Below are 21330 nucleotides of genomic sequence, written 5' to 3'. Positions count from 1 at the left end.
CAGTCAAACCAGAGAGGCTTGTGCTCACATCCCCAGCAGCTCTACAGCCAGGGGCAGGATTGTACTGATGTGCCACTAACAGAAGCAGAAATCCATCCTTCAGGCATGTCTTACTGCCTGCTGCAGACTCAGACCCACAGCAGGGATAACCTGAGTGAGCATTCCCTCCTACCAGCTCCCAGGGTGGAGAGCAAGACCAGCAGCTCCTTGCTGTCCTTACCCAGGGAGATGGGTACCAGCTACCATGCTCCATTTGCAGACAAGTTAAGAGACAAACGAGCACTAATGAGATTAATTAAAATCGCCAGATTGGTGCTGCTATCACTGCAGATGCAAGAGGCTGTTGGCAGCTGCCCACGTTCATCCTCTGCCTGCAGGCAGAGCAGTGCAGCACAGCCCTGCCCAGGGCACCACCAGCTCCAGGGATTAGCCCCAAGGCTCTGCTGCCCAGGCAAGGGACAGGGGAGGACAAGTGTCACCTCTGCCAGGGACAGAGCCAAGACAGAGGCCTGGTGCCTGGGACAGTGAGGAAAGAGCCTGGGCAGAGCCCTGTGACAGGCACAGATAAATATAATCACCCTCCCTGGCAATGGCCCCTCCGAGGATGTTTACAAACAGCTCAGTACTTTTCCACATTAAGGAGCTTGTTTTTCCAGATGCCTTGTATTGGATGGTTTTTAATGTGTATAGTTAATCCCTTCTCACAGAGTCTTTCATAATAAACATCACCCCCTGACCTGACTAATAACTATGTAACACTAATGTTTTCAATTTTTTTAATCTCCTGCCCGGGTTGTCAGGAGGAATTCAAGTTTCTCTGGGAGCTGCTGTCCCATGGGGACAGCACTGGAGAAGGGCAGGACAGGTTGGTGGGTGCACACACCCATTTCCCCAGCCCATTCTCCAGCATGGCCACCCCTCAGGACCTGCCTACACCCACTGCAGCTCTTGATAAAGCCACAAGTCATGTGAAAACCTGGAGTTTGAGTTATTGTTTGAAAAGGTGTGTCCAGACCCAAAATGGCTGGGGGTTCAATATCTGCTAATACACTAATCCTGCTCTCCCTATCATTCTCCTGTGACTTCCATCCTCAGCAGGATAGACAAAAGAAAAGGTGATTCACTATTTCATGTGAAGTAGTTTGATAGTGGCATAGTTTGTGTTTTACATTTCTCAGTACTTGCTCCAACAGGACATGATGCCTGTCCCAGTGTATGCCTGAAATCCCCCAGTGTTCCTGCAAGGATGTGTCAAACCCTGCAGTGTTTCACAGATGACAAGCAGTAGATCCCACACATGGACCAGCCACATTCATGGGTGCTCACAGGAATAGAAGTGGGGTCACTCATGGAAAAGTTTAGAAGATGCTGCTGGAGAGGAAACTCATACTGGAGTGGCCTCCAAGCCATCTCCCCGTACTGCTGCAGGTCCTGGGGTGATACTATATCAAACTCTGACCATCTCCTGACCCCTCAGTTCCAGCTGGTGCTGGTTTCCAGCAGACCCAGACACCATAAGCAAAGGGGCAATTCACAGTGAGGGGAGCACAGCTCAGATCTAGACTGCTCCATCTGCTTCTGTGCCCACCATGCTTTTGTAAAAGATGGTTTGTCAGCCTGAGCGTCCTGGCCAAACTCCAGCCTGAGTAATCACACACCACCTCCCCAAATTCCCCTGGAGTTTCAGTTCAGATAAGCCACAGAGGTTCACTTTCTGTCCCAACTGTTGCTAAGCTGGGCACTGCTCAGCTTTTGCTCCACTTTATTTGCTCCACAGCTACATTTCACTGAGAACCCTCCTCAGTAGAGCAGCAAGCAGAGAGATGAGCCCTCTGCAGGCATTTGATGTCTCCCAGGTGCCATGGACTAAGATCTAATTTTCACTCCAGCTGTTGTAGAGCAGCAACTTGGATGCAGGTCTTACCATTCTTCAAGTTCAGAAGCCTTTTCACTTGAAATCTTATCTTGGACTTACATTCAGTAACAGCCATGTAAAATCATAGATGACTGATAAAGACTAAAGTGTGTTTTTATATGGGAAGAATTTTACTGGGCAGCAGCAGGGTGGCACCTCTGACACTGTTGTGGCACGAGTCACATCCTCTCAAATTAACATGAAGCATCTCTGTGATAGGAACTCCTGACAGCACCTAAAGGGCTCACCCAAAGCCTTTGTGGACTCATCAGGCACAGGGATGAGCAGTTATTTCAGAGAGGGGTAATGGTGCTACAGGAGGAGGAGATTCCCAAAATGCTCATTTTCCCAAGGAGGATTCAGCTCACAGAAATCTCCCCTGCACCCACATTGAGAGACACATTTATAACCAAAACCCAACATTACCAGTGCTAATATTCAACTTTCCAACAGCCTTGTTAGCAGTCAGTGACATCTGCAACCTGAGTTCTTGCTCCCTGGAGTATTTGCAACTAATCAGCTGGCAGCAAGAGCCCTCCAGTCCCCCTCTTTACCCAACTCACAAATAACTCTGACTTTTTCAGTGTGTCCTTTGCCAACACAGATATATCAATGTAAACCTGTCAGAGCACTAAGAACCAAGTGCAGCTGTAATTCAGGCAGTGACCACAGGAAAACCTCAAAATCTCTACTCAGCTTGATGCAAAACGAGTATGTTATGAGGTTTGTGCTCACCAGGCCACAGCATCAGGAGAGGTGAAACAGGGAGGACTTGGGGAGTTCATATGAGCCATGCCAGCTTCATCTGCTTCTAAACTTAGCACTGTTTGACTCCAGACCCCAGTCCAGAGGGAAGGGAATGTGAGAACAATGTCCCTCTGGCTTTGCTCACGCTGCTGCTGAAATGAAGATGACCACTGCCAAACACTGCGGTTGCTACAACAGCAGCTCATGCCTGGTATAGTTTCCATGGCTAGTGGAAATGTATCCCAGGCACAAAAGGAAAACAGGACACAGCACCACCCCTCCCAGCACAATCCTGGGGACAGGGAGCTCCTCCCAGCAAAGGCCCAGACCCTGCACTACACAGCCAGCAGGTGAACCTGAGCAGTGTCCCCAGAACAGCAGCACTGCCCACAGCAGGAGGGGAAACCCTGCAGCAAGGACAGACACTGAGGGCCTCAGCTTGATGTCCTCCAGCATCATGACAGAGGGAAACCAACACAACACAATCTCCAACTCAGCTGTGCTTTCATTTCACAGCTCTCCATGCCTCCCACTTGTTCATGGAGAGCAGTCTCCACATCACCCTCCCCTCCATCAGTGCTATGACCTGTGCCATTAATAAAAGGGAACCCAGGAGGGCACCCAAACCAGGCAATCTTGGGATGCAGACACCCCAGAACTGCAGGACCTCCCAGTAACCCCACCAAACTCAACTTCTCTTTACCTGCCTCAGTAGGAATGGAGTGGGCACAAGGACCCCAGTGGTTTTGGACACAAGGACCCCCACCCTTCACCAGAGATTCTTCTGGTGTGTCCCCATCATCTCCCTCCCCAGGAGAGACGGAGTGGACACTGCTGTTGGCAGCTGTGGCTCTGCCAACACGGGCTCTGGCTTCTCAGAAATACTTTGTCCTGGCACCTACTGCCCTCAGGCAGCCATGGGCACAATGGTTCCACATCTGGGCAAGTACAGACCCAAGGGGAAGCTCTCCCCTGGGAAAAGCCTAAAACTCCACGTACCTCAGAGGGCTTCTTCTCCTTCTGCCGTGACCAGGGGGATTTGGTATTCGGAATTTTGGAGCATCTGGAGGTGGATGTGGTGTGACCTACAACAAGGCAAAAGAGACAGGTTACCTGTGAAAAAGTCACAGCTTTTCCTTACCTTTTCCTCACTGCTCCAGCCTCAACCAACACTGTGGGTCAGCACTAAGATGGAATTGCATCTTTACATAGCATTTTTTTTGTGCAGTATCATCATCACTGCTGCCACCCCTAAAAGAGAATGCCTGAAATGTGCTGGAACCACTACATTACTGATCTTTATTTCCAACCCATTTGTGCTATTATCACTTAAATGTAAGACTGTATTTGTTAATAATAAATAACAAACTGATTATTGGAATTTCTGCATAATAATAATAACAGTTCAGTCTTCTGTACAGGAGGACCCCTCCATATTCCAGTACACAAAAATGTTTCTGTGAGGTTGCAACAAAATAACTATCAAAAGGCCTATTTAACACTGATTTTATCCTTGGAGGGCTAAATAGGAGGAAACAACACTGTGCACAAAATCAGCATCCAAACAGGATGGAGCCATGAACATGCAGACCTTGGGAAGGGCTCTCAGGAGCTGAGCTGACTCAGGGATCAGGCTGAGGTACCACTGCAGTGGGAAACATCTGTTCTTCCACCAGCTCAGGCAGCTGAGCCCAGGCAAATTTCACATGCCTGTTTTTCCTGGCAGGGGAAGAGGCACCAGCTCAACCTGTATTCTTTACTTGCAGTGTACTTTCTTGTACTTCACAAAATAAAGACCAAATATGGGGACATCACAAGGCAGCTTGTTTTTTGAAGTGTCAGGCCAGATGTTATTCAAGAGGGTTCCATATAAATTAAATTCTTCATAACATTTCAGAGCATAACAGGGCTGTGTAGACAGAGCCCAGGGCAGACATCCCTCTGCTGCAGCCCCATGGACACGTTGCTTTACTCAGCCAGCTGCTCCAAGGGGTGCAGCAGCAGCAGCAGCTCCACAGCTTTCATGGAGAGATCAGCCCCTGATTCCCACCTAGCCTGCTCTTCTCAAGCTGCAGTGTGATGCTACAGCTATACAGGCTTGGATAACACAACTACCCTTTCCTGGCAGAGGCATGAAAAAGGAGGTCACCACTCTGTTTACAACTATCCAGCAGGAGAGCATTTGTCAACAGCTTAGATATCACCTGCAGCATAAATATCCAAGCCCACAGAGATAAGGCCATGTTGTTTAATACCATGATTAAAGATGCCTTACCCCGAAAGGCAGCGAGCACAGCTCAGCTCCATAAGCTTTTGAGCATCTGGGGATTAGGAAGCGGGAAGTTTGGAGCATGGCTTCCAAAACAAACCCCTTCCTGAGATAGAGATGTTTCATTTTAGAAGTCAGCAGTGTTGACAGAGCCTGAAACATTTCCATAGGCACAGCTCAGCCCCCAGGTCCTCCAGGGCTCCAGCAGGATGGGGGTCCCTGCTGGCAGTTGTAGTGCAAAGTCCACTCACAATGACAATTGTTTTGGCTAAAGCTGTGGGAACAGCAGCCAAACCCAGCCAGATCAGCCTTTCCATAACCCCCTGTAATATCTCCATCATCCTGTTAGGAAAAAGCCCAGAAGTTTAGTATCTTTGGTAAAATCCTTTTTGTTCTCGGATATCCAGCAGCCAGATCCTGTAAAGTGTGGAGAGCAAATTGCCAGCACAGCCCAGATGAAATTACTGTGACATTTGTAGGAAACCAAGAGCAACTAGTAAGAAACTGCAGAGTCCAGACAAGGGATTAGGCTGGTGCCTTGAAAGCACTGCGGTATGTCTGCAGCGGGTGAAACCCTGGGAGAAGTGGGAGAGGAGAGTGCTCTATTTATAGCCAAAATTCAGCACATTTGCACATGTTTATTGTTGAACACATGCTTCTGTGCCTTCCTGAATGAGGATGAAGTGAGGTAGATGCTGAAAAGCAAGCGTGGGCTTGCAAGTTTTGCTGGCTTGAGCCTTACCCCTTTCCCACATCATTCCTCAGTTTGCAAAAAGGGAACAATGCAGCTCCAGTTTTACTCTGACTCCAGTAAAAACTTCCCTTTCCTCTGGTACAACCCAATTCAAGAACAAACTAATCTCAGGCTGCAGTTCACAGGAAAGGACAACTAATCTACGAAGGGTATTTGCTGCTTCATTAGCAGATCTGCAATCAGCAGCTCTCCTGACACAAGGGAGACACTCTCATCAGTTAAGGGGAGCCACAGCCAAGTGTTTAAATAAATTGATATCAGCTTGTTGCTGCATTTCTGATAAACCCAGTCCTGCACACTATTCATTGTGCAGAGACTTCCCAGTAAATGTAGTTTCCAAAGTAATTATTCAAGCGTTTTGACTGCTGGAGGTGAATCTTTTCAAAGCTTTGAATTAAAGGTCTTACTGTCAGTGGTGTCTGAGTTATCACTGCTGATGGAGTACTTGCGTCGTTTTTCTTCCATCTGCAAAAAAAGAAATTAAACATTACACTTTGTGTCCAGAAAACCCATCTCAGCACCAAAGCACTGCTGTCTGAATATCTGTACACCCTCTTACCCCATCACCAGTCAGTCTTTACCTCAGGACAGACAACTACCCAGAGGCTGATAAAAAACAGAAGAAAACAATTCTCTTGGATTTTTAAAAAAACTTTAATTGTTCTTCTACCAGATTTCTCACTTCCAGTAGTTACAGTGAGTGCATTTGGACCACTCAGCTTTGCATAGAAATTTGTCTATGCAAGATTTGCATCCAAATGTCTCTTCCTCTGCAACAGGACTGCCAATGGAGGAAGCTCCAACAGGGACCAGAGGATGCCCTACCAGATGTCCTGTGAGCCACCTGTGTGAGCTGCAAAGTTAAGAAGTGTGAGAAGAACGGAAACTGCACCCTCTAGGTATGTCTGCAGGTGGAAGTAAGAGCATCCCAGAGCTGAAGAGAACCCCTGTGTAGCACAAGCCTGGGGTTTTACCCTCTGACTCATCTTCCCATTCAGCTGGTATCCACTTGTTACAGGACTTGGGGAGTACCTGTCACACAGGCCAGCCTGAAGCACTTCCCATCACTTGTCCTGCCCTGCCAGGAGCTGCCCCTGGCAGCACTGCTGGCACCAGAGCTCCCGTGGCTGAGCAAGCTTCTGCACAGCTGCTGTGCCTTCTCCATCCTCTGAGAGCTAAAATCATAGCAGGGTATCACTGCACTGATGAGGAGACCTGCCTCAAGCTCAGCTGATTTGCTTTGAGATGCTGAAAAAGCCACAGGAGCACTCGAAATCAGCAGGTTCTCCTGTACTCACCCCTTGGGAACCAAGCAGTCAGAACTCATAGTAAGTGATTCAGGAAAAAAAAAAAAAAAAAAAAAAAAAAAAAAAAAAAAAAAAAAAAAAAAAAAAAAGAAAGGCATTTTAACTTTTGAAGATCCAGATTTTACCAAGGTAGCTGTTGGCTGATCAACATGGCTCCCAATACAGGGCTTGGGCAGCTCTGGATGGAAAGGGCTACCTGTGGACCAGACAGCTACACAACAGGCAGCAAGTCAAAATACATCCACAGAAAACAATCTTAACCTCATGGAAATCTTCCTTCCTCTCTGAGATATTTTCAAAGAATCTGAATGTGCTCATGTCATACCCACTATTGCTTCCACAAATGGTAAGTGGAAAGGATAATGAAATGCTGGGTTTGGGTGCCTTGGTTGCAGCAGGTACAGGCAGCACACAGACTGGGATAGGAAGCTAGAACATGACATTTCCCCCAAACATCAGGAAATGTTCCACATAAGCATATAAAAACCTTGTAATAGCTGTGCTTTACAATATATGTGCTATCACAGCATTTTAAGGGTAAATACTACAAAATATCCTAAACATTTTAACTATCAGTGTTGTGGTAAGGCATTGCCCTGTCAAAATGTGACTTAAAACACTGCCTAAGAATATGGCAATATCAATACTTTCTCCCCAGTGATTCAAGAGGAAACAGATGTTATTAAACCAGCCTTGTTCCAAAAAGCCATTAGATTTTGCTTGGGGGAGATGAAATTGAAGATAGCTCTAACTGCAGCTTACTTACTTTTAGTGAAAATCCTACCTCAACCTTTTAAGCTGGTTCCTACTGGTCTGAAGTGGCAAATAGACATTTGGAGCACAAAGACAGAGCAATGCTTTTATTGATTCTGGAGTTCCTGATCACAGAAATTAAATAAGCCAAAGCCAAGAGGAGGGAAAAAAACACCTGAGCTGAAGCAAAGGAATGCTATTGACAGCCAGTGAGATTTCCCAGGTTTCCCGTCTTTGCTTTTACAGCAAGACAGCATCACTGACATCACTCTCCTTCTAAGGCAGGAAAAAAAGGTTTGCAATCAATGCTCTCACAGGTAGCAGGAGGCTGGCAGTGGTTTTGGCTGACATGTATGAGATGCACTGATCATCTCTCTAACTGAACCTGATCCCTGCATCCTGCTTCTGTCCTACAGCTGCCTACAGAATTAACACACTCTCTACGTAACAAGATTAATTGATATTCACACACAGAAGTGGTTCACGTTGCAGGTAAAAATAGTGTCTGTACTTCAGCGAATCATTTTGCCGTTGTTTGGCAGGATCCACGACAGCCTTCTCCAAACCAAACTGCATTAAATTTCTGAATGAAATTCTGCCTTGAGAAAAGAATGGGCATCATCTGAAACAGCAGCACTGAAAGACTGGGCAGGGGATGGCACACAGGGTACTGTGTGCCTGAAGAGAGCAAAAAGTTTTGGCCAAAAGCAGGCTATTCCAGGAAATGGTTACATTCCAGGCTGGGCTAAGAAGATGCTGTTTTCTGAGGGACTCATCTTGAGCAGCCAAACAGTAGTAAACCTGCCGGCACTTAAGAGAGGAATTTACTGTAGAAGGGTAATTGGGCCATTTCCCCATCTGTATCCCAGGGTCATAAAGTGTGATGGTGGCTGAGCACCCTTTTGGGGTGGGGAGGAGGGGGCAGGGGGAAGACAGGACCTACTGCCCAACATCCCTCCCAAGGCTGGTGCTTCCAAAGGCTCCCTAAAGCTCTCAGGAGCAATTCAGCTGGTGAACTACCGAGCAACTTAAATCACCACAAAATATGGTCTCTGCTCCAAAATTCAGCTTTTGCTTACATTTGAAGTTAATTTCACCTTTAACTGACCTATTCCCCACATGGCATCATTAATAAAGTCCTAAACAAATACCAAAAAAATTTGTAATACTTTGAAAAGGTCACTATTAGGTCAAACTTGGCCCAAAATCTAGTTTTTAGAGAGCCAGAAACCAAGTGAAAGGTTTCTATGCAGGCTTGCTTAAAAAATTCAAACAGAAACAGATGTGGGTTTCTTTTATAAACAAATGAACATCCCCCTGAAGTGTCTGCAACTTAAATCCACAGGCACAGCCCCGGCTAATGCCTGGAAACCAAAAATCTGAACTGCTTTCAAACCAACACATGTTTAGCATTGCCTTTGTTCAAGCTAAGAAATGCAGATAAATGCTAAACCAAGGAAGATGATGGCCCTTCATCAGCCTAAACAAATGTAAATCACTATGTCCTTGGACAAATTAGCACCACGATTTGTGTTAGAATGGAGATGATGGCCTGAGGCTGTCTGGTCCTGGCTCACAGCAGGGGAAGGTTGGAGAGGAGCTCTTGGGAATGCAATTTTGCCCAGCCCATGCAACCTGGGAGAGATGAACACAACTACTGCTGCACACAGAGATGCCTGTGCCCAAATCCTGAGCTCAGCTGGGCACGCTGCAGGGACAGGCACCTGCTCCCATCCACACCAAACCAAAATGCCTCATCCAGCCTTCAGCTAGTGCAGAAGTCTCTCCCTGCAGACCCCTCCACCAGCCCTTGATGTTTCCCAGCTCCCTGCAAACTCTTCTGCACATCAAGTCCACGTGCAACTCGGAGATTTTTTGGTGGCATCCTAGCACCCTATGCAGAGGCTGTTTCCACAGCTGCCAAGAACGAACCACTCTGAATTGTGGCAAGCGAATAGAAAAATTCATACATGCCTGTGCCCACATTTCAACATAGTACAGGCACAGAAACCAGCGTTAAGTTGCAGGTTAAAAAAAAAAAAAAAAAAAAAAAAAAAAAAAAGAAAAAGGAAAAAAAGAAGAGTGATTAGGTGATCAGCTCCTCCCAGGCTCCCGCGGGTGAGGGATGCGCCGCGCTCGGTCCCCGCGCCGTCACCTCTGACGCTGTGAGCAACACCGGCTGAATGATGCGCTCTGTTTGTGAGCTGCAATGAGACTGCAGAAAAACCACTTCCCTGTTTGTTCTTCCAGCCCAGAAAAGGAACACAAACAGAACATAGTGCCCCCAGCGGCACGCACACGGCTCCGGCCGCCGGGTCCCCGTCCCGCAGCCGCCCCAGCGCCGGGGTGACACCGAGCCCTGGGGCTGCTCCTCATCATCCCCTCCGCGCTTCCCCTCTGCCTTACAGCTGTTCTTCCTCTGTCTAGGAACACCAGCCACTTGTTAGAAAGTCTAATAAAAAGGGTGGAGGGCTGGAACGTCCCAGCCTGTACACCGTGGGAGGGTTGTCCTTGTTCCATTGCCTTTCCCCATGCACAAATTCTGGAGCCAAGCGCTGCTACAGGAGGCTCTGAGAGAGCAGCAGCATCCCCCAAACTGGCACAGCCCCAATTTCATAGTAACAGAAGAACAAACTTTTGGACCAAAGGATGCACAGCGGCGGGGCCAACCAGACCTGCTGCTAATCGTGGTGCTCAGCCCCTGCATCAGGGAGGAAGCTTTTCCTAAGCTCCCTGCTAGCCCTGCAAAGTGTAAATGCTACAGGGCAGGATTCTGGTACCTGGAACAACCATTTTCTGGGCAGCAGAAGCCTGCCCCTGCCTGCCGCGGCTCGTCTGTCCCTCGCCTCCTCTACAGGCTGCTGCCAGCCCCAGCTTTCCAGCAAAAGCCCAGGTGCCCAGGTGAGGAGCAAGCCATCTCCCCTCTCCTCCATAGCAACTCTGCTGTCTTGGCTCCCCAGGGCAAAATTTAATCTCATTTCAATTTAAAACAAAACAAGCCCTCGTTTACTTCCTGTGCTTTGCCTTTCTCCACATATACAAGGGGATTTTTTTCTTTACTACTCCCATTTATAACTTTACTTGCCTCCTCTGACTCGCTACCTTCTAATTACTCATTTTTTGCTTTAGCAAGCCCAGACAGAGCACAGGTAAACAGAAAGGTTACTGGGGGCACTGGGGCCACCCCTGCCATGGGAAGGTGCAGGTGGGGACACAGGGCGTGAGAAGGGACACTGGGCACAGCTCCATGCCCATAGCCAGCTGCCCCATCCTGCAGATCTCTTGATTACAAAAACCTTAAAGGAAATCAACAGGAGCTACAGGCACCCCAATCTTTTATGAAAGATGAAAACCCACAGAAAGGTAAAGACCAGACCTGATCTGAAGGACCACCCACCTATCAACTTTCAGAACTTGGCTGTCAAACAGCCAAGCAGCCATCAATACTTTAAAGGAATTGCATCTCCCTGCCTACAGACTCCTCAACGTTTACCCTCCATCCTTTGCTCTAAGCCTACATTTTTGAACATCAGCCTCAATTTTCTTAAGAAAAACAAATTTAACCTTCGATTTAACCTTTCTGCAAGCTATTTTTACTCCTATCTCAAGCTTATTTTAACCCCAGTAGCCAATAAACGCTTAAAGGTCAAACACCATTCCTAAAAGCTGGGCTCCTTACCCCTGGGGAGAAGGCTGAGAGCAGATTTCGCCCCCCCTCCCCCCCAAGCAAAATCTCCTCTTAGAAATGTCCAAGCGGTCGGAGGGTCCTGGCTCAAGCCCTTCAAAACAATTTTTACTGTGGGGGCTGAGACGGCACTGAGAATTTCCCCTGTGAATGCCACACCACCCTTCTCTTCCCACTCAAAAAACACTCAAAATGTATAGGTATGATGAGAGAGAATTTTTTTTTCCCTAATTGCGATCGAGGTTGACAGTCCAGCAGCCTCCCGCCTTTGCAGCGCTTCCCAACTTGCAGCTCGCTCCCCCCGGGCGCGGGGCAGCGCGGGGGGCGCTCCCAGCGCAGCATCCTGCCCGGGAATGGGCTCGGCAGGTGGGCAAGGGACAGCAGCGCGGCGGGGGCGCCGCCGCTTCCCCGCAGGATGCAGGAGGGAGCCTGCGGAGGGGGCAGGTGGCCGGGAAGGGGAGGCGGCCCGGGGGGACAACGGCGCGGCGGGACGCGGGATGTTCCCGGGGTGGGGTGATGCCGCGGGGGGAGCGGCGGGCCCGGCAGCCCCGGGACTCGGCGGGCGCGGTGCTGCGGGGGAAGGCGGCGGGGAAAGCCCCGCGGTGGGGAGGGAAGGGAAGGGGGGAGGAAGGGGAGGGCAGGCGGGAGCCGGCAGCCGCCACGCCCCCGGGCACCGCCATCCCGGCCCCGCGCAGCGCAGCGCTCCGCGCCCGCGGCCCCGCCGCTGCCGAGCGCGCTGCCGCCCCAGCCCCGAGCGCCGCCCGAGCCCCGCGGGGCGCCCGGCCATCCCCTCCTCTCCCGGCGGGCAGGGCGCGGAGCGCTGCCGCAGTCATTAATTCGGAGAATAAAGGGGCGAAGCGAGCCTTGAAAAAGTTCTTGTTTACGTCCCCGCCGCCTCCCTCCCGCACTTCCAAAGGAGAGTGACCACCGTGCGCCATCCGCCCCGGGAATGCTGCACATCTCCCGCCCGGCAGCCGGGGGAGGGAGAGAAAAAAAATAAATAATTAAAAAAATAGACATAAATACAGCAAAAGCAGGGGGAGCTGCAAAATAACCATCCGCTGCAAAGCCAGCCCGCTCCCGCCGCCACCCCGCCGAGCCTTTACCTTGGCCAGGAGTGTCCGCCCGGAGTTGCGCCGGTCTCTGGGGTGACAGGCGGGAGGAGGCGGGGGCGGGGGATGCTCCCGCAGTCCCCGGCCGGGAGAGCCCCCTCGGCGGCTCAATCCGGTGTCATTGCCGGGGCCGCGCCGCCCGGGCCCTCCTTAGGAGCGCCCGCCCGGTAACTCCATGGATGCGGCCCCGCTCCCAGCCGAGATGGCCGCTCCGCCGCGGCCGGGCGAGCCCTGCCCGCCTGTTTCTCTTTCTTTTTCACCCCGCACTTCCTCCGGCGCTCCGCGCCCCGCCGCCGCCCGGGCTCCGGCTCCGGCAGGGAGGCGGGGAAGCGACTTTCGGAGCGGGGACGGATAATGGTGGCGGTGCTTCCACCCCCCCCCACCCACCCCCCCCACCCCCCCCGCCTCGGCCGCCCCAAATCTTCAATTTCTTCGCCTTCTCCCCTCGCCGGGCGCCGCGGCAGGGCCAGGTGCGGGCAGCGCGGGTCCCATCGCGGGCCGCGCCGCCGCCGCCGCCGCCCGCCCCGCGTCACCCCCCCGCCGGCCGCCGGGGCCCCATGGCGCTGCCCGGAGCCCCAGCGCCGCTCGCCCGCAGCCCCGGCGCCCCGCAGCCCGGCCCTGCACACGCACTCACACTCACACACACTCACACTCGGCTGCCCGCCCCCCCCCCGCTCCCCCTCTTCGCGCTGTGCACACGCGTATACGGGGCGGCTTCGCCAAGCTTTAAAAAAAAAAAAATAAACTTAAACTTAAAAAAAAAAAAAAAAAAAAAAAAAAAAGCCGCTTTTGGCGCCATATTAATGACGTACTTAAAATTTGCCATTTCTCCTGCGTCAAAAAGACGGCTCTTGCCCATCGCGGGGCGGGCGGGGGCCGCGGTGCGGAGCTGCTCCCTCCCTTCCGCACCCGCGGAGCGAAGTTCCGCGGCCGCGGGGCTGTGGGAACAGCCGGGCTGCGGGGACAACGCGGAGCCTCCTCCCGGCACCGTGGCCGCTCCGGAGGGGTGAAAAACGGCGGGGCTGAGGATGCGACTGCAACAGAAGAGCCCCCCTGACCCGTGCGTGTGTGTGCGTGTGTGTGTTCTCCCCAAAAAACTTGGCGGAGATCCCGCGGAGAGGTGCGGAGCGGCGCGGCTGCCGCCCAGCCCCGCGCGGGGTGACCCTGCTGTGCGCTCCCCAAACGAGTGCTCTGCACTCCGGGTGCTCCAGGGCTGCCTGTTGCCAGCTGTTTTGCGCAGGATTAAAAACAATGACACCAGTGCTTTCGGGATGGAAACGGCTTCTTAAAATAATAATAATAATAATAATAATTGGATGTACAGCGTGCATCTTCCCCAACTCCCAAGGGCCCTACAGAAGTTGGCTTGTTATAAATCATTGCTGCAGAAGATTAAAATTTAAGTTAAAGACTCTGTTTCAGTGACAATCTGCCATCATCTCTTACAATTCGTTATGCTGGTCAGCCCTAAACTGTGAATTACCAATAGTAAACCATTAGCATCCCTGTTGTGTCTCCTTATAAATTACCAAACTTTAGTGAATTAGGCTGTAACTTTCTGTCTTGGCAGCCGGTGATGGATGTTTTCTGAATATTCCAAGTCCTTTGGCACTTCCAAGGTTGAAAGAAGAGTAGGAGAAAAGCATCACTTTGGTCATTCTTGGGCTTGCTGTGGTTCTTGGGATTAACACTGGAAACAAGGTCTTGAAATTTGGCATGAAGCAGCCTTTTATGGTCTTTTAGATAAATCCACCCAAATTTGTCATGTTACTGGGTTTTGAAGAGCAGTTCACTGCACAACAATAAACATGCCTGGTTCTGGCAGCTGAAATCTCTCAAAATGCTGCTCTTGGGGCACCTGCTGCTTCAGGTGCTCAGAGCCCTCTCAGCAGCCCCGCAGGGAACAGGCTAAAAAGCATTTCCTGGGATTACAAGAGCAATGGGATTCATGAGCATATCCCCTGTCTTTAAGTCCCTGACAGGACTTCACCTACAGATCCCACCTCATCTACAGCAGGCTGCCTTAAGGGATATTGTGAAGGTCACTGTGTTACCTGGTCTGGACGTCAGAAGTGTCCAAAGAAAGGAATTCCCTACCGAATTATGGAGATTTTCTTGTGCACACATACTCTAATGCAGTTCTTAGTTACACTGACACAATCTGATTTCTCTGTGGCACCTGCACAGGATCTGCTCTGTAAGCCAGAAAGGAAACAAATTTTGGCCAGATCCTCATCTTACCTGCATAACCCAAGTCTGCCCAAGAAGCAATGCAAGGGCTGCAAGGCACAGATTGTGACAAAAGGATAAAGGTCTCCCAAAGAAGCAAATCTTTCCGTGCCCTTGCCACAGGGTGTGTAACACTATAAGTCATTAACCCAAACTTTTGGCTGCTGATGACTGTATTGCCCAGACTGGGGGTGCATGGCTGGAAACCTTTAGCCTGAACTGCTGACATCCATCTTTGTGCAGCTGGAAGCAGTGGGTGCTGTGCTTGCATGTATGAAGTGCTGTATCATGTTAAATGCTCTGAAAACGCAGACGTTAAGCTTTTCAGATGGAGTACCCTGAATTAGTCAAAACTGACCTTAATCCATCCATGTGTCACTCTGACCCATCTTCAGAATGAGTGTTTGGAGAGGATTAATGAAGGTGCTGAAGCACTGAGGCAGTGTAGTGGAAAGTGCTATAGAAAAAGCCATGAGGAAATGAATAATTCTGTCTTTTGAGGAACCTGCAGGTCCCTCCTCTGGTTCTGTACAGCATGCTACAGCCTTACCACCCTCTGGGCCATTTCTCCAGGATTTCTGGTGTACACTCTAAAGAAGGTCACAGCACAGCAAGGCAGGTCCACAGCATGCCTAGTTCCAACCTCTGTACGTTTTTACCATCCAGAACATGAGCACCTTGCTCTGCTTTGAAAACAGCACAGAGAAATACTGGAGCTGTATTTTCTATTGCTGTGAAATCCAAAAGTGATCAGACATGTGAATAATGCGCTGAATAATGTGCTCTGCCCAGGCTCATGTGCTGAACAATAGCATTGCTGAGCCCCTTGCTGACCATCTCACTGCACACACAGCGATGCAGAAGGAAAAGAGTATCTGAACATGCAACTAAAGTCTTGCTCTGCTTCACCAAAAGGGTATAGATGAAGTTGCACTGACAAGAGTTTGGACATTTCTGCTTTTTAAGTCCTCCCCTTAGTAGATTTTTGGCTACCATATATGCACACTTAAAACCAGCTTGTGTACAAATGCATAAATGTGACACACCGAGACAGCACCTGATGGATGGTTGTCCAGAAAGGTCATGCATATGTTATATACAACACTCAGTTTACATAGTATGATATTTATGTTAACACTTATGAAGAGCTCTGACAGGGTGTTGCAGGGTGTTGTCAGTTGGCATTTTCTAAGAGAGGAAATAAATCTAATAATAAAAACAAAAAAAAAAGCATTTTGGAAGAAACAATACTGCACAAATCCTTTAAAAGGACAGAATTGTCTGCACAACAAAGGCTTGGCTGATTGATGCTAAAATAAGCAGTTATGCAACAAGTAAGAAATATGATCTCCAGGGAAGAAACCAGCAACATTTCTCTTTTATCTTCATTCACTGGTGCTTATTTTTGCAAACCTGAAAGGAAAAATATAGACAGCCTTTCGATGATGAGCATGCAAGTAGAATTAACAGATGTTTTGAAGTGAAGGACAGAGTCTCTGTGAGTTTTGAATGAGTTCTGCAGAGTTAAATCCCATCACTTATGCTGAGTCCCCCAAAATACTGCAGAGCTATCACCTCAGGGCTGCTTTTCCACCTTGGAGGACATCCTGCTGGAGTGATTAGGTGTGAATATCTGGATTTTAGGGGTGAATTGGCTCACCTTCGAGGTACAAAAGTGTTAAAACAACTTCAGGAGAACAAGCATATGAAATAGTTCATCTTCAACACTTTGATTTAAAAAAACCTCTCAGTAAGAGTTGAGACCAGTGAAAAATCTCAGTGCAGACAAGAGAAAGGAGGAAAGCCCAGTTGCCATTTGATTACCATGGTACAGGAGAATCAGATGGATGGGACTGGTCCATGGGAGCGCAAATAGTCCCCAAGGAGAGCAAAAATCCAGTGCTGAAGATCTTTAGAACTAATCTATTTTCTGACATTAGCTAGTGAAAAAAACAGGAGGGAAACTCAGCTGTCTTAGCCCATTCCTATGCAACACCCAGCCAGACCATCATGGAGCAGGGAGCTGCTCCAGTGACACAGAGCTCCTAGAGATCCCTCAGAAACACCACACAACTTGAAAACAGACCAGGAGACACATAGCTTCTCATTTACTGCCTCTTCTGAGGCCTCTGGTAGCCAGAAGTCATCAAAATAGCCTCATGGCTACTTTAATTCCTTTTGAGCACCAGGGCAGTGCACAGTCATTCCACAAAGATGGTCAAAATCTTGCTGCATCCATACCCCAGCTGGGGTCACCCAATATCCCAGCTATAGTCAGGATATTTAGTTTTTATTAAAATATGTGTTAATTTGGAGAGTAGTAAGCAGATACAGCAGAAGGAAAATTAACAAGCTCTGTTCTAAATTGCAATAATAATCATTTGTATATTTGAGAATGAACTGCGACAGATCAAGGGAGAGATGGCTGCTATGGTCATTATATAAACTAATCCCTTTTCTTCCTCATTCATTCTGCATAATTCTTTTCCTCTCTGAAGCTAAGGAAAAACACTATACCTAGAGGAGAAAAAAATTGATTTGGCAGATCAGTGGATAGTGAGATTTTGTTTGCAGTCTCAATTACTTTTAGTAGCTGGAAATTTGGTATCAAAATAAACTGTAAATTAAAAAAAAATAGATATAGCATTACAAATGTCCTTCTCTTGACAGATAGCTCAGTAATTCTCTGTGTTCTAGCAACAGCTGCTTTAATATCTTTCAAAGAAATGGCAGCCTCACACTGTCTGAAGGGATTACCTTTAAGGAATGCATCCATAAGTGGCTTTGTGCAAAGATACTCACATTCTTGTGGGGTTTGTACTGCATCTTTTCTGCCAAATTTCAAGATTCCTGTTTTGTTGATGTTGCTGTTGATTTTCCTGTTTTCTCTAAATTTGCTGCTATTGCTGAATGCATCTAATACATCTCACATTTCATGCATTCCCCAGACTGGAAGAGCCGGGGCTTTTAGAGGGCTCTTAAAGGTGGATTGGGGAAAATGAGGACCATCAGTAGTCAGGTGAACAGCTTCAGTGCTATCATCCTGGGACAGGAGAGCTGCTGTAGCTCACCTTTTCTGAGGGATCCTGGTCTCAGACTCCCTTCCTGGCTGTCTTTGCTGCCTTTTTGCTGGCTTTTCACCACGTGATGTGGTGAAGGGATAACACAACTCCTTGGACCTCACAGGGCTTCATATTAGGATAGTGACTGCTACAGGCAAAGCTCTGAGGTTCTGGGTGATGGATGGTGAAAATGGAAGTAGATTTAGAATAATTCAGTTGGAAGGGACCTACAAGGAATGTCGAATTCAGGTGCCTCAGTAGCTGTGCTCTCCCTCCTGAAAGGCTATCCCACAGGCAGGACAGGCCATTGCAAGCCCTTGTGCTGCTCATTCCCACCCCACAACACAGCAAGGATCAACAGAGGTGGAAATGCCCTTGTGCTTTATTTCCTGAGCAGGCCAGCAGAGCTTTCCTCCTCCTGCAAGTGTCCTTGGCAGGGAGGTTCACAGTCCAATACCTGTGTGTGTCTTTTTGCAGATCCCACCACACAACATGCAATTACTCTCCCAATTAAAAAAGGAAAAAAAAAAAAAGAGAGATATTAATGATCCCAGTGACAACTCAAAGCACCATTTGATTGAATGGTACATATGCTAAACAATGCTTGCATCAGGACTGCATTACTCCACATTTTATATGATTCCCTTTAGACATTCAGTTTATAACCAAGTTGACTATTTCCCTGTATTTCTGTGGAATTGGAGGGTGTGAAAAAGACATTTCTATTTCATTGACTAAGTTCCCAAGGGGAGAGTTTATGAAAGTGCAAGTGCATAATTTACTGCCTGACAGGATGAAGATGGTATCTGGTTTTAAAAAAATAGTGCACCCTGAAAAACAAAATTGCTAGAGCAGACATTTGTTTTCTTTAAGTACCATATTTTAGAAGCATTTAATTTAGCTTAGAAGCACTGTTAAAAATATATGCATTGTAAATTATAGCTGTATAACACGATATTTATCAGATAATGTCACTGAATAGTCTCCTGTTGCAATATAAATGCCATGGCATTTATAGAAAATAAATGTTGAAGTAGTGAGCTTTCTTTTCAAAGTGGAAAACCATTATCTCATCTGAAAGTCATAAATAAAATTATGAAGGTTTGCTTACAGGGTTGGTTTTAACCATAGGGGGGATGACATGGACACTCCATCAGTGTTCCCATGCAGCAAACCTAGGCTGGATAAGGGAAGCACATGGGATGGGAAACAACATCTCAGGAAGACCTGAAAGTAGCCAGAAGGACAAGTCAGCTGCAAATGCATTTAAGGAAAAAAGAATAAAGATGGAAAGGTAGGGGTTTCTTGATATACAACTTAACATATTTATGAGATTCCTGCAGCACTCTCCTGGCTTCATGAATTTATCTTTCTGTGGCTCTGCTCCTTTAACCACTTTTTGAATGGTTCACATGGTGTATTGGTTGCTTCTTTCTCTCTCTGTTTTCTTTCTCTGCATTTCTCTTTGGACAAACCAAATCCTCTGATCCTCTTCAATGATCATACTCATAACAAATTACTGATTATCTGCCTTTCCATGCTCACTTCTTTCTCACACACTTTTTTCTGCCCTGTAACATCACACAGTCAGAGCTGAGGCTGGATGTGCTGAGCTGTGCAAAATCTCTCATCCTTCTCACCAAGTTCCTCCATCCATCCATGCATCCATCCATCCATGCATCCATCCATCCATCCATCCATCCATCCATCCATCCATCCATCCATCCATCCATCATCCATCCATCCATCCATCCCATCTCCCAGTGAGAGGAGCAATGCACACCTGGCACGGCTCAGCTGGTACATTGTCAAAAGCACTTTCTGTGATGAATTATATGGTGAACACCTAAGATATATGTCTAAAATAACTTTTACAAGAAGTGGCTGGATTGATGGGCAGCTGATTCACTGACACATCAGCCATGGAGGAGAAGCAGAACACATCAGCAGAACACACCACACAACAGCACCCAGGTTTCTGGGCCACATTCAGGACCAGATATGTCAGTCTTGATAGCTCCTTGGAGAGCGGGTCCCATACTGAGCATTTCCACCTGTGAGCACTGAGGACCTCTAGGCTATGCACATATTAGTAAAGTATCACAGCAACAAGAGCATAGAGACATGCTGGATGACCAATTCTGCTGTCTCCTGGGACAGGATTACAGCCCTTCTGCAGAGGGTGCTACTGATTTGAATTTACCTTTTCCCTTTGAAAGCAGCCACTCTTCTCTTGCCCTTCCAGGCTGCTGAGCAGCCCCATGTCTGTCTGAGCTCCATGGATGAGCTTTGGTCAGCTCCACAGATGACAGGCAACCACTGAAGCAACAATTCCTGCCTTTTAGCAGGACTTTAACAGATTGTGTATGCAATGCATCCCCACTTTATAGTGGTTATAATCTTCAAATCAGTCCTACCTGGCAGCGGAAGTTTAACATTAATGACTTTCTTATTATGGATGGGAAAACCTTTCAGAGCTAATGAGCAGAAACAAGATCACTTGGCTCCTGGCTGAGGAGGTGACTCCACGGTCACCACCAGCCCTTGGAGCAGAGCTGTGCAGGCACAGCCCAACGAGTCTGCCAGGTTACACTGCCTCTGCCTTTGGAGCTGAGGCCTGGGTGCAGAAAATGCTCCTTGGAATAAAGATATCAGGAAAAGGTTCTTCACCCAGAGGTGGTCACACCAGGTGCTCCTGGGGTTATCCTGAGCAGGGCCAGGAGCTGGGCTCAGTGATGTGTGTGTGTTCCTTCCAGTGCAGGGCATTCTATGACTGAGTGCTGTCAGCAGGGAGGAGGCAGCTCCTGTCAGTGGATACTGCAGGTGCATAGTCATTGTTATAATTTGTTGTAAAGGCCTGAGAAAGGCAAGGCCTCAAGACTTCTTTTCCCCTGATTCCCAGCAGTATCCACCGACAGCTGCCCATCACCCAGCCCTCGACCCAGATGCATCACCCTTCCCTGCAACAGGAGCTGGGACTGGTCCCAGGGGAAGCCTTGCACTCCCCAGCAGGGACAGCTGCTGAGCTGTGAAAAGGGGAGGTCAGTTTAATTTTATCTTGAGAGCCAGGAGAAATCAGGAGCCGACCAGTTACACATTTAATTTCCAAGCTGGCCCCACAGGGAGGGTGAGCTGCTGCCCCAGGCTGCCAGGCATCCTGCAGTGCCCTGGGGCTGTGGCATCTGCCCTGGCATACCTCGGGGAGCAGCAGCCCAAGCCTGGGTGCTGGAGGAAAAATAAACAGCTCCAGTGAGTCACAAAGGCAAGCGGCATATGACGGGGACAGGTACTTATGCAAATAAACTGCTAACACCCAGCCAGACAGAGCTGATAAGCCTCCTAGGCCAGCTGGAGGCTTCTTCATCCTGCTGGGGGGAGGAGGAAAACAGCTCTAGGACAACAAAAGAACACCAAAAAGCAAGAGCAAGGCAGCTCTGGAAAGGTTGCACAGGGAGGCTGGTTTGGGTACCAGTCTGCTGCACCCTGCCATGCCAGTG

The 21330-nt window shown here is 48.6% G+C and overlaps 1 protein-coding gene across 2 annotated transcripts in view; it reads right to left on the bottom strand.

Annotated features, from left to right (window-relative positions):
- The window catches only part of JADE2 (jade family PHD finger 2), a 71706-nt gene extending 58790 nt beyond the window's left edge, over positions 1–12916 (bottom strand). For both annotated transcript variants that reach the window (XM_079319406.1, XM_079319407.1), the window contains exons 1-3: positions 12537–12916; positions 6093–6150; positions 3662–3747 (exon numbers count right to left, since the gene is read on the bottom strand). In XM_079319406.1, coding sequence (XP_079175532.1) covers positions 3662–3747; positions 6093–6150 — 144 coding nt within the window. In that variant the 5' untranslated portion in view covers positions 12537–12916. The remainder of the gene's footprint in view (positions 1–3661; positions 3748–6092; positions 6151–12536) is intronic.
- Positions 12917–21330: the final 8414 nt, after the last annotated feature.

This window comes from Erithacus rubecula (genome assembly GCF_903797595.1).
Source record: "Erithacus rubecula genome assembly, chromosome: 16".
In the NCBI taxonomy this organism is placed as follows: domain Eukaryota; kingdom Metazoa; phylum Chordata; class Aves; order Passeriformes; family Muscicapidae; genus Erithacus; species Erithacus rubecula.
This window is presented reverse-complemented; position numbering and strand designations above follow the sequence as displayed.